This window comes from Castor canadensis, chromosome 11 (genome assembly GCF_047511655.1).
Source record: "Castor canadensis chromosome 11, mCasCan1.hap1v2, whole genome shotgun sequence".
Classification (NCBI taxonomy): Eukaryota; Metazoa; Chordata; class Mammalia; order Rodentia; family Castoridae; genus Castor; species Castor canadensis.
In genome coordinates this window covers 102,564,786-102,578,588 of record NC_133396.1, presented here as the reverse complement: position 1 = coordinate 102,578,588, position 13,803 = coordinate 102,564,786, and the positions used below count along the sequence as shown (strand labels likewise).

Here is a 13,803-nt window from a genome sequence, read left to right as displayed (position 1 = left end):
AATATTCTATGACATTGCCATGATTCTTTATTTCTTTAAACATGGATGTCTTTAGATCTTTGATGTATTTATATTATATTCATATTGACAAATCTGAAGTCTTTATCTTTTAAAGATGGTTTTTAATCACTCTAACAGGTAGTTTCTGCTTCCTGCTTTTTTTCTGGAAATGCATCATTGTTTTACTTTCTATGGCTTATACTTTTGTTTATAACTGGATATTTTATATAGTAGAGTAGAAACTCTAGTCATTGTTCAGTCCATCCCCAATGCAACATATCCAGATCTTGATTTCATTCTTTTTGTGTTTACTTGTTCAGTGACTGTAAAGTCACTGGATTATTTTAGTAAAATCTGTCTTTTCCAATAGCCCTACAGTACTAAGACTCTGATGTTGCTTATTAAGTGACACAGCTTTGGATAGATCACAGCAGCCCTCACATAACAAGTTTTGTCAGGATTTACTTTGTCCCTTTTTCTGTTATACCCAAATTTTAAGCATAACAAATTACTTGCTGATTGCTATTATTTCTACAATGTCCTAGTACATACATTTCAAAACAAAATAATACCATCAAATTGAGGCTTCATTTGTAGAGATTGCTATTGAGGTCAGTATTCAAAAATTTTTTCTGACCTCAAGAAAGCTTTTCCTGCTATGTCTTTAGAGGCTTTCATAAATGATACTGAAACATTCAGGTACAATGGATTAATCTTGGGATGCTGGACAACAATATGACTGAATGTTAATGATCTTGTGTGGATTCTGTATTTTTTGAATGCTCCCATAAATCTCAGTGCAATTCTTAATCCATATTATATCAGAATTGCCTGACCTCTCCACAAGTAAAATATGTTTCTTGAAAACAAAAGATACATCCTTTGTGTTTTGTTTTCTCCATAATTAATTCAGTGTCTTGAAAAGAATAAATTATTCACAGTTATTATTCTCATATATGAGAAAAGTGAACACTTTTCACATTTTGGTGAAGAATAAATGCCAATTAACTTCTGTTTTTAGTCCTTGAATAATGCTTTACTACATTGCTTCTTGACAAGAGGGAATATTTTCACTGCTTCTCATCAAGGGAATTTATTGGCAAAAAATTTTAGGAAATTCTAATGATAAAGATTCTAAATTTTAGGAAATTCTAATGGTAAAGTCCTGGAATTGTAACTAATAATGTTATTGAAGAAAAACATTATACAAAGAGGGGAAGGAGTTCCACATGTCTGCTGAAATATGTAGATATAACATTCATTTTTATATTGCTTGCTGATATGCATATAACTGTGCTATAATTTATGGTAAATGTATGAATCATTTCCAGCTTGGCCATTTTGCAATTATTGCCTCTATGAATGTTCTGTATATGTCTTAATTTACACATGTACACACAATTCTCTAGTATATATACCTACAAGTATAAAAGACCACAGGGTATGAGTATTTCTAAAATAATTCTATAACACTAAATTGTGGGTCATTAAAGAGTTCTTACTGCTCTCCAGTTTCATCAATACTTTTTAACTTAGTCTTTCAATTTTAACCATTCAAGTGAGTATTTAGTGGTACCTAGTAGGGGTTTTAATGTTCATCATAGTTACTTATGAGATTGAACACATTTTCAAATGTATATTGAACATTTGGAGATTCTCTTTTATGAAAAAATCTATTCATATCTCTAGAGAAATTTTTATTATCCTTTTGCAATTTTTTGGTAGGGATTATTTATAAATGACTAGATGAGAGACTTTTGCCAAATATATCTTACACACATTTTTTTATTGTAAGGAATTTTTTGTTAAATTTTTATGTTGTAAAATAAAACAAACACAAAAAATTATTCAAGTAAATACAGAGCTCAGTGACTATTGCATGAGGCAAAACCCCCTTCAATTACTACTTAGAGTAAAATAAAAAAGAACTTTGCCAGTCAGAGGTTCTTCCATGTGTTCCCTCAGAACTGGCCACTACCCAAAAGTCATAGCTATTCTAAATTTTACACTAATTAATTCCTTAAATATCCAGCCATAGTTCCTTTTTGATTAACAAAATTTCTCAATTTTGACTTATACATCTTTCACTTTTAGTTAAGAATTTTATGTAAAGTTTACCCTAGATGCGGTGGCGCAAGCCTGTTAGCCTAACTACTCAGGGAGGCAGAGATTAGGGGGCTCTATGTTAGAGGCCAGCCTGAGCAAAATGTTTGTGAGACCCTATCCTGACCAGTAAAAAGCGGGGCATGATGGTGAGCACCTGTCATCCCAGCTATGTGGACAAGCACAAAAAAGACGATTGCAGTCTAGGCAGGCCTGGGCACAAAGTGAGACCCTATCTCAATAATAATCAACGAAAAAGGAGCTGGCAAAGTGGCTCAAGTAGTAGAGCAAATGCCTAGCAGGTTCAAGACCGTAAGTCCAATCCCCATTATGTGCCCGCAAAGGATTTTTATGTAAAGTTTAAACAATATTTCCTACTCTAAGTTGGTAAAGACATATTCTTAGATTGTCTGTTAAAATTTTTATTATTTTGCCTTTCAAGTTTAGTATTTGATATCCAGAAATTTATTTTTGCCAGACTTGTTTCTCCCATATGGATTTGCTGTTTTATTAGCACCTATTATTAAAACTGTCACTATCTCACTATTCTGTAATACTATGTTTTCCATAAAGAAAATGTCCAAGTATTTGGGTATTTTCTATGTTTCATTTTGGCTTATCAACTGATATCCAGTAGGGAACTAACAATCACTGCCCACAGTAAATATAACAGGCAAAAGCAGATTAATTCACCTAAATTTAGCTATACGAACTTGAGTCTAGACTTTATTTGTTATAATTTAATTTAGGGGAAGTGTGTTAATTCAATCATGTGTATAATGTGTAATAATTAAGTCAGATAGCATTTCCATCTTCTTAAATATTTAAAAAATTTAATTAACATGAAATAGTTGTATATAATTTTGGGGTACAGTGTGATATTTCAGTATAGGTATACAATGTATGCTGATCAAATAAGGATAACTAATGTTTCCATCTCCTTATCACTATTCTATGTTTTAAGCCTTTGAGCTCCTCTCCTCTAGTTATTCATGAACTATAAAATACGTTATTGTGAGCTATCGCCACTCCATTGTGCTGTTTTACACTACAGCTTATTTCTTTTGTGTTATTCAGCCTCCATTATTCTCCTTTCCCTCCTGTCTTCCTATCCCTTAGCAGTCACTATTCTGCATTCACGTAGTCTTTTTAAGTTTCCACTATGTGCAAATATGTGACACTTGTGTTTCTGCATCTTATTTCACTTAACATAATATCCTCAAGTTCTGAGGCTAATCTTTTATAATATTTATATTGTATTATTTATAAGCCTTATCTCTTCCCTGGATTGAATAACACACTGTCAGGAGTGGAGCCAAAGAAAAGAACACTCTTGCTATTGCAATAGTGATGATAGGCTGAAGACAGTCAAGATTTTGGATGCACATGTGCCATGAAAACAACCCACACAAGGTAGGAGAGTCATGCAAGGGGTAACCTTCATCGATTGACACACTTAACTATTTCATTCCATTATTTCATTTATTTCATAACAGTCACATATGTAATGGAATTAAAACTGCTGGTATTTTCTGCACAAATTTTATATATACCAATTCTCAGTACAAAATGTATGTCTTCCATAGAAGTCACAGTGTTGGTTAACAGCAGAATTGAGAAAAATATTTAGGAAATTTCGTAGGACTTTATGTTTGACTATTAGCAAGATCACTCAATATTCTTCTGTGATATCAACTCTTCTTTGGTTCCTGTTAATATAAGGAAATGATACCATTTTCACCTGATTTCTCTTTTACACAATGTATGCTTTGGTAACATTATCTGAAAATAGTTTTTTGTCAACTATCTCAATACACAACATAGCTCATTAATATTTGCTTTTAAATGTCTTCACTCTAGAAAAAACAGAAGTGTATTTCTCACATCCGTGATTCCCAAATAATTGTGCATATAGATAGTAATGTTTTGTTTACTCACACTATGTTGCAAGATTTCTCATAGATTCCAAAGTTAGTATTTCTCAGAAACTGGTAGGTCACATCATGAATAGGGTATTTTAAATATTTAGTAATCAGTTTGGTGTGAATACTTTACAAATACAAATTTGTTGTTGGTGTTTTTTTTTTGTGTGTGTGTGTATCCAGATATACACAAAGAGCCAGTTGGTGGATTTTACAACATATATCTCCTATCAGAAATGTTTTATCTCCTGGGATATACAAGTAAGTGCATTTCAACTTGCTCCAGAAAATTCAAAATTTACACGTTTAGATATTGAAAACATCTCTCAGAATAGTGGTTATATGTGCTGTTTTTCATTTCTCCCTTTCTTTTCTCACTTATGAGAAAAGTTAATTGGCTGAATCCTCAAATCAGTAGGGACATTCTTCCCCTGGTACTGGAAGAAGAAGGTTTGGGAAGCTTCCTTAACTTAGTAAATGTCTATAGTGGCCAGTCTCAACTGCTTGCTCCCATAGCTCAACCTCTCAAAAGGGGCAAATGTCATAGACTTCCCAAGAGATCATGGAGTAAACGTTCCACTAAATTCATAGACCATTATGCCATAAATTAAATGAGAAGCAGTAATCCAAAATTAGTTTTTCAAAGAAACTGCCTTTCCCATGATCTTTAGAAAACCATTCTTCATATCCTTATTCCTGAGGCTGAATATGATGGGGCTAAGGAAAGGGGTAATAACAGTATAAGGGACTGCTGTGAGTGTGTCATCTCCGCCAGAGGCTTCTGGCTTCAGATACACAATAGATGCAAAACCAAAGTGGATGATGACCACTGTGAGGTGGGAGGCACAGGTGGAAAATGCTTTCTTCTTGCCCTCAGCTGAAGGGATCTTGAGGACAGTGGAAAGGATGAACACGTATGTCAGGAGGATAAGCACAAAAGTCCCCAGCAAGCCCGACACTGAGATCACTGTCACAATAAATTCTGTGAGGTCATTGCCTATGCAGGACAGCCTCACAACTGCACGCATATGGCAAAAGAAATGTTTGATGAGGTTGGGTATGCAGAAGGAACCCCTGAATATCAATGCAGTCTCTATAAAAGATATAAAGAAGCCTCCAACCCAAGCAGAGGCCACAAGTTGTCCACATGCAACGTTGGTCATAAGAAGGGGATATCTGAGAGGGTTGCAGATGGCCAGGTAGCGGTCATATCCCATCAAAGTGAGAATTATACAGTTCGTACCACCGAGTCCCAGGAAGAAACACATCTGTAAACAACAACCTACAACTGAAATGCTTCTGTTCTTGGCCAGTAGATCTGCCAGCATCTTTGGGATGACAGCCAAAGTGTAGCAGGTCTCAGAGAAGGAGAGTGCACTAAGGAAGAGGTACATAGGAGTGTGGAGAGATCTGTACGCCCAAGTCAAACCCATGATAAGCAGATTACCTGCAAGAGTGAGAATGTAGAGGCAAAAAAAGATCACAAAGAGGAATGCTTGTGCATGTGGATAAACAGAAAAGCCCATAAGAATAAAGTCCTTCAGGATTGTCCCGTTGATCTTCACTGTTTGCATGTCTGAAATTTGAAAGAAACATCAACTAAACATTCAATTCTCCATCATACTTCAATATCATTAAATGAAAATTATGATGTGATTAAGACAAATCATTAGTTAGAACCACCTACTAATTTTTCATTTGCTTTAGCAAAACCATGAATATGTAAGTGATATATTTGTTCTACTTCACATTCATTCATTTCTTCCTTTATTCAGCAACTAATTTTTATGACAAGAAAGCCTGCTATGGCCTACTTTTTAAATGATTTTATGGTCTGATAATATAATAAAGAAGAAGATATTTCAATTGATATTTCAATGAAGGACACTCAGGTGAGCCACCTTTGCATAAGATTCTGAACACTGAAAAATCTTGCATGCTTAATAGACAGTTAGTATGTAATACACCAACTTCCACACCCTATATATTCTATAAAAATCTACTGAGTAAAGATTGAGAATTTATTTCCTAGGAATTTAGGACTAAACTTGTACCATGGCTTACAATTGTTAAAGAAACCCAGTCATTATCCTTCTTGAATATATCTAGGTCCTAAAATGTTAAAGGAAATTTAGGACATGGTCCCTTTACTGCTACTCAAGGGAGAGGAAAAAGAATGATAGGATACTCAAGGATTCTTATAAATAACAATGATTAATTAGAATATGTGACAATGAGGAATCTGTATACAGCATAGTACAAGTGACAAGATTCTGCCCATTTCCTTAATGCCAAGGTCATCATTCAAAAAAGATAAATGCTATTTAGTTGCTACATGAATTCTTCAACAATTCTATATCTGATTTTAATCCATCCTCCTGACTTCCACAAGACATTCCTTGTCTTTATGTTTAGCAATTCAGTTTTGTATTATATTGAGCTATTGACTTTCCTGTTCCACTTGTCAATGTATTTAATAACTACCATTTATACAGACATTTTTCCAAATTCCTTCAAATGTTTATTGATTTTCCTCTTCATAGCATAAATATGTATTACATAGGACAGCTGTGAAATGTGGATGACAGCTGTGATTATTTTACTTGTTTTAGAAAAAACATTTATACATAAGCAATGATATATTTGAAACTAGAAATCAAACTATTTTGTTTGCTTCTTTAACTGCATATTCTATATTTTCATCAGTGCTTTCTTCTTGAGGAATGAGCCATATTTCTATATCTGTCAATGTGATAATATAGAACACTTCAAGAAGCTAAAAAATCCCAGTAAATCTCTGATGGATGGATTAATAAAAAAATTGCTGGGCTGGTGGAGTAGCTCAAGTGGTAGAGTGAGTGCCTAGCAGGTCCAAGGCCTTGAGTTCAACTCCTGGTATTGCCAAAACACAAGATTAGATTATTTTTTTAAAGTGATTAATCTATAACCAATTTCTGCTTTGCTTTGTTATTCAGCATTGTGATGTCTGAGCATTACTTTCCACTATAAATAGGTTTAGTTGAGCCTAAGATTAAACATCCCCATGGCAGTATCTAACTTGTTACTGACAGTGAGAAAAGGGTTAACAAAATGTTCTCAATTATTAAAAGTTCCAAAGATAATTCACAATCCATCAGACTCTGCCTTATAGGTTGCTTTGATTCTTCTATCATCTTAGACCTGTCTAGACACTTACTCTTTCATAGTCATATAAGAATCACAGAATTTACTCTTTCCTTGTCTTCTACCCTGTCAGGTTCTCATTCTCACATTGTATCTGCATATTCTCTGTGAGAATCTTCCATTGAGGAGGCAAGAGTATTCTGGGTTGTCTTGCCTAAGGGTATATTACAGGGAATGGTGGAAACCTTGGGCTTCCTCATGAGGCCTTTTTATGTGAGCTTCCTTAGTAAACAAATTTAGTATGAGTGTTCCTGGTTTTCAAATTCACTAGCAGATAATCTTTTCTCCTAGCAACAGTTTTCTGCAGCATTCTGGGCTTAAACTATTTCCTATCCAGAAGGATTAGGTCTCAATAAGTCCCCTCTGTTACTCCCAAGACATCATAAAAAATACCTCTCATCACAATCAAAATGGGACATGTATGTATATGGGGGACTGTGTGTGTGAGGGATCAGTGGAGGGGGAGGGGAAAGGATACTGAGGGGTGAAGAGGATTGGAGTGGGCTATATATATATACACACACACACACATATATGTGAAGACAGTATAATGAAGCCCATGAAAAATTGAAAGGGAATGAACAGAGAAAGGAGGAAATGGAAATATGATGGAGGGAGTAAGTACATTCAAAGCACATTTCAAGGTATGCATGTATGGAATTATCATAATGAAATTCCTTTGTTTTATCAGTGTACGCTAATTCAAAAATTATCTCCCCCCATCAGCAGAACATTTCACATACTAAAACTCTTAAAGCTTCCCTGACTCTTCACAGCAGCAATATAGGAGAGGCACTTATATGGATTCATCTTTTTTTGTAGTTCTGGGGACTGAAATGGGCCTAGTACACACTAGGCAAGTGCTCTATCACTTGAGCTCTACGCCCAGTCCTTTTGTTTTTTGAGACAAGATCCTGCAGTGAACCCCGGCTGACCTCAAACTCATGATCCTCCTGCTTCTCCCTTCATAGAAGCGAGCATTGTAAATGTATGTCACCATGCTTGGTTTTATATGGATTCTAAAACTAAAAGGTTAAGCAAATAAATCAAATGACAAGACAGAATATAATGGCAATACAAGAAACTGGTTTATTCTCTGGTGTTCTTGGAACAAAACCTAGGATCTTTCTACATATTATATGCAAATAATCTGATTTTATATATTATATACCATCACTTCCAATACAACCAAGGAATGGAAGGGTTGTTTTCAGAGCCATTATTAAATTTAAAAGCATTCTGAAAATGAAAAGAACTACCAACACAAATTTCCAAACATGTTTTTCTTTATCTAATCCTTGTGTGCTTGGTAAGTCACCAATAGTATAACATCAAAATCTCCCTCTACTTGTGGCATAGTCTGAATATGTGTATTGCAGGTTGAGCGTATATCCTCCCCAAACACACACTATCATCTATCTCTGAAATTATTCTTAAATCTACTTTATAGCAAATTTAATTTGGAATATGCATCCACTGACAAAAGAAGTACACATACTCACCAAAGTCAAAGGGAAATGGTGACTGGAAGAAAATGTAATTTTGTTTCAAAGATCCTTTCTTTTTGTAGTAACAATTAGTAGAAGAGAGTCAAAGGACCTAGAATGGTTTCGTTCCTGTGTCTCTTATCAATGCCAATTCACTCTCACAGTTAAGGTGGTCTTCACACTGTTGTAAGAAACATGTTTGTTCTCCCTTAAAAGAAATGGAAATTGGCTTACTATGAAAATCACTAGTCTAAGATTCTGGACTCTTACTTTTATCACTGTTTGTTTAGTAATCTTGAGAAGGTTGCTGCACCTGTTAAATTTCAGTTTCCTCAGCTGGGAAGCAGGGAGGGTTCTGACTTTGTATAAGGTTCAGTCTTTTTGGTTCTAGAGTTTTGCAACAGGAGTTAAAAGGCTAAGACAAATGTCCTGTGATGATCAGTCCTCACCACCCTCTAAATTACAAAGAGTAGATCCTTCTTTTCTACCAGTTAGGAGACATTGATTATTGTCAAAGTTCATGTTTCCTCAACTCTGGAGGTTTGGCTCTGGTTAGGATATCCCAGGGGATCCCTCTCATCTTTCATCAGACAGAGCAGAAAACTTTTTCACCCAACTTCATAATTTTCCCTAATTAGTCTTTAGGTAACAAGTGACTTATAAAATGCTTATGGAAATCTCTGGTGATTTAAGACTTCAGAAGTTCATTCTGCCCATAAATAAGGCTTTCTGCTACTTTGTAAGTTTTATTTTGGCAAGAAGGTTGAATGAAAGGTGCAATTTCAATACTCATGCAATTCACTCTCTCACTGATAGACACTGTCCTTGTCCAAACTTTAGTCAGGTTCTTCTAAGTTCCTTTCTTGTACATAGAACATGGGCTTCAGTATCCATTCTTGCTGGGCCTATGGTAGCCATTCTATCAAGAATCTTACTAAGTCAGTTTAGGGAGAATTTCCCAACCTTTATATTTGAGTTTCTTTAATATCTGAGCAAGTTTTTTTTTTTTTCCACCACCATCTTTTAAGTATTATCTGCCTTCAACAAGAATCTTGTTAGATTAGTTGAAGAATGATCCTCCCTTAGCAGTAATGTCTCCCCCAAGTAATTTTACAACCATGGACCCCCTTCCTGTTTCATGGCTAGAAATCTCCACTTTTCAATGCTACCTTCAAAACTGAGCCCAGTACTAAAAAGGTCTCTTTTTCCCAATTGCAAAAGTTCCTGAATAAAATCTATTTTGTTACTCTAACTACTAAATGGCTTTGATTTTTCTTTAACACAACTCACCACAAACACACTTTTTCTCTAATTACTGACTCCTTTCCTGGGTACATAAAGAAGGATTAGTATGTGTTAAAGACTTCACCAAGCATTGTCAGAGAACTCAGAAGAAATAAAGAGTGGTGTCTTATTAAACAGGTATTGTCTGGAGTTTGTATCAGTGTGTGTGTGGGGAATATAAGGAAAGCGTGTAGGAGGGTGAATAGAGTGGAAATATTATGTACTCATGTATGAAAATGGAAAAATGAGACCTGTTGAAACTATTCCAGGAATGGGAAGAGAGGGGGGAATAAAGGAGAAAAATGGAGATGAATTCAACTATGATATCTTGTAAGAACTTTTGCAAATGTCACAATGTACCCCTGCAGAACAATATTAATAATATGATAATAAAAAATGTAAAAAAGGGTCTATTCGTCTTTGTAGGAAAAGTAAATTGTGCCACAGTGTGCTGAAATTTAGAAAAATGCTCAGACAATAAATGATGCAAATAACTGGGCCAAGGTGTTCAGAGAAGTATCATGGAGAAGGGCACAGGGAAAGACTTCTAAAAATAAACAGCATTGGAATTTCAGTTTGTGGTAGATTTTAATACCTCATGGCAGTTCTATATATCCAATTATGCAATGACTACATAAAATTAATTAACGTATTTCAAAATTATCTGTTATTATTATGACAATAAGATTTTTAAATATTTAAATATATGGTCAGGGAATAAGCATTTGAAAAGATGCCCAAGATTTATTATTCATTAGGAAATGTAAGTTAAAAATAAAATATGATACTATTATACAACTATTTGAATGTGAAAAATAAATAAAAAGTTTGACTATATGGCTCTTGAGAATTTGTAGGAACTGTAATTTACACACTGCTATTTGGAGGATTATAAATAGAATAGTTTGAAATTTTGGAAAAATAATTTGCCAATTTCTTGAAAAGTTTAATGTATTCAGGTTCCAGGATAAGAAAAAATAGTTTGTCAGTTTCTTGATAAGTTTAATCTGTTCAGGTTCCAGGACAAGATGGCATACGTAAATCTTTCCTTGCTTTTCCCTTCTAAACAAAACCAGGACAAGATGGTAAATCTTTCCCTGCTCGTCCCTTCTAAACAAAACCAAAGAACTTGGAAAGAATTTAACAATTATTAAATGCCTCTTCAAGGTGAAAAAGGAAGGACAAAGTGGACTGGACTAGGGAGTTCAGGGCATGGAAAACAGTGCTGCAGTGAACTCTGTAATACTAGTATGTGGACAGTCCTGGAGCTGTCACCATGTACAGTCAGAAGCAAAGGAAAAGTCCTCATCTACCCAAAGTAACATTGCTGGCTGAGCCAAATTGTGCAACCTACCCTCCACCTCACAAGTTGAGAGTAACACCTGATGGACATTGCCAAAAGAACCCAGAAGATCAATCTGACTTGGTACAGTGCTGATAGAGTCTGCTTTGTCCTTAGAGACTATCAACAAAACAATAAATGGTTGCCAGAACCTACATGCTCAATTTAAATCAGGAGAGCTCCTACTTAAATGGGTATCTTAAATAAGATCAAAAGTCTCCTAATACCATACTCAAAATGTCTCAGATACATTTTAAAATCACTCATTATACCAAGAATGAGGAAAATTTCAGCTTAAATGAGGAAAGACAATCAATTAATACCAAGTGAATCAGACAGTCAATTAATCAAGTGAACCAGAGTCAGACAGACAAAGGTTTTAAAGTAATCACCATAAGATTGAATAGGCAATTACAAATTCCTTTGAAACTTAGGGAAAACTTAGGCAAAGAATTAAAAAATATTTTAAAAGCCTCTGAAGTCAGAAGGAATAGACATACTATTTTTCAAGTGTTGAAAGAAAAGAACTGCCAACCAGAGTTCAGAAAAAAAGTATCTTTCAGGAATAATGGAGAGGAGGAGGAATAAATATGTTCTCAAGAGAAGGAAAAACTAGGAATATTTCTTTTTTCACTATCAAAGCAACCCATAAAAAATGGCTCAAGGTCACTCTACAAACAGAAAAGAAATAATAGAAGTAGCACTGGAACTTCAAAAAGGAAAGACTGATGTATTTTGTAAACACAAGAGCAAATGTACTAAGTATCCTCATTAATTCTCTTTTCAATGTATAATGACTGTACGAAAGATATGTTCAATTGACAAAAAATTATAAAAACCCTCAATGCAATTGTGTTCAGGAATGGAGGAGTAACCCTAAATGAAAGCAAATTTTCAATACTATACTAAAAGTGATAAAATGCCAACATTAGTAGGTTGTGACAAGTCATTTATGAATAGTGTAATATATTCAAGAACCCCTAAAAATTACATGAAGTGACATACTGTATAGCATTATAAATAAAATAATATAGAATACTAAAATTATCCAAGTGATTCTTAGGAAATCAAGGAAAGATTAAAAGGAATATGAAGCAAAGGGAATGAGCAGAAGATAAAAATAATAAAATATCAACTTAAGCCTTACCATATTAATCATCATTGTAAATGGCCTAAATATCCTGAGTTAGAGATAATAATTGGTAGAATGGATTTGAAAAAGAAATTGCAGGTGCCTTTGTGATAACCTGCATTGCATTCCTTTGGGTATATCATATACAGATCATATAGCAGATCTGTGTTTAGTTTTTTAAGCAGCCTTCATGTTGTTTTCCAAAGTGGTTGTAGTAGTTTATATTCCCACCAGCAGTGTATGAGGGTTTCTTTTTCCCAGAATTATCACCAACATTTGTTGTTAGCAGTGTTTTTGATGATAGCCATTCTAACAGGTATGAGGTGGAATCTCAGTGTGGTTTTGGTTTGCATTTCCTTTATAGTCAGGGATAGTAAGCATTTTTTATGTGTTTTTTGGCCATTTGGATTTCTTCCTTTGAAAACATTTGGTCTAGTTCAGTTGTCCACTTCTTTATTGGAGTTCATTGATTTTGGGGGAGTTTAGTTTTTTGAGCTCCCAGAGGCACCTGCATACTAATGTTTATTGGCACTATTCACAATAGCCAAGCTATGGAAACAGCCAAGATGCCCCACTACCAATGAATGGATTAAAAAAATGTGGTATTTATATACAATGGAGTTTTATTCAGCCACAAAGAAGAATGAAACTTTGTCATTTGCAAGTAAATGGATGGAACTGGAGAACATCATCTTAAGCAAAGTTAGCCAGGCTCAGAAGGCCAAAAATGGCATGTTCTCCCTCATATATGGATTATAGAGCTAAGACAAATGCAGTAATATTATTGGACATGGGTCACACCAAGGGGAGAATGCACACGGGAGAAATAGGGAAAAGGGAGGAAACCTAAAACTTTAATGTGGTTGATGTGCTCACTGTATAGGAGTGAATATAGTAATCTTAAACTGGCAGAGGCCACTCTAGGAAGGGGACTAGGAAGTAGTGAAGAAGTCTCATAGAGATGAACCAATGTGGGTTGCAATACAAAATTGGAGAACAAGAGGGCGGAACAGGTTCTGCCAGGAAGCAGGGTTGGGGGTTTGGAGGGGAGTGGCCCAAATACTGTATACACATATAAGTAAATGTAAAAACAATACAATAAAAAAACAGAGAAAAAAAATTGCATGCCCCTTACAAGAAATTTACTGAAAATACGGTAATTTATACATGCCTTTGCAGATTACTTCATGTGGAGGGCAGCCATTTCTCTCTCTGAAATCCAAACTACTTAGAACAGAAGTGTTTGATAACTGAGTTCCATCCTGCCTTTTTTTTTTTTTTGGGAGGTGGGTACTGAACTCCTATCGTTGCTTTTCTGTATTCAGGCCTGTGAATGTGAGGGGTGCAGGA

General features: G+C 34.9%; 1 protein-coding gene across 1 annotated transcript; it reads right to left on the bottom strand.

Moving 5' to 3' along the window:
* Window positions 1-4,657: 4,657 nt before the first annotated feature.
* Window positions 4,658-5,614, bottom strand: Or10x1 (olfactory receptor family 10 subfamily X member 1; the record flags this gene model as incomplete). Its single annotated transcript, XM_020185924.1, has 1 exon — window positions 4,658-5,614. A coding segment is annotated over one exon (957 nt), but the record flags the coding sequence as incomplete, so codon positions are not given.
* Between the last annotated feature and the right edge of the window lie 8,189 nt (window positions 5,615-13,803).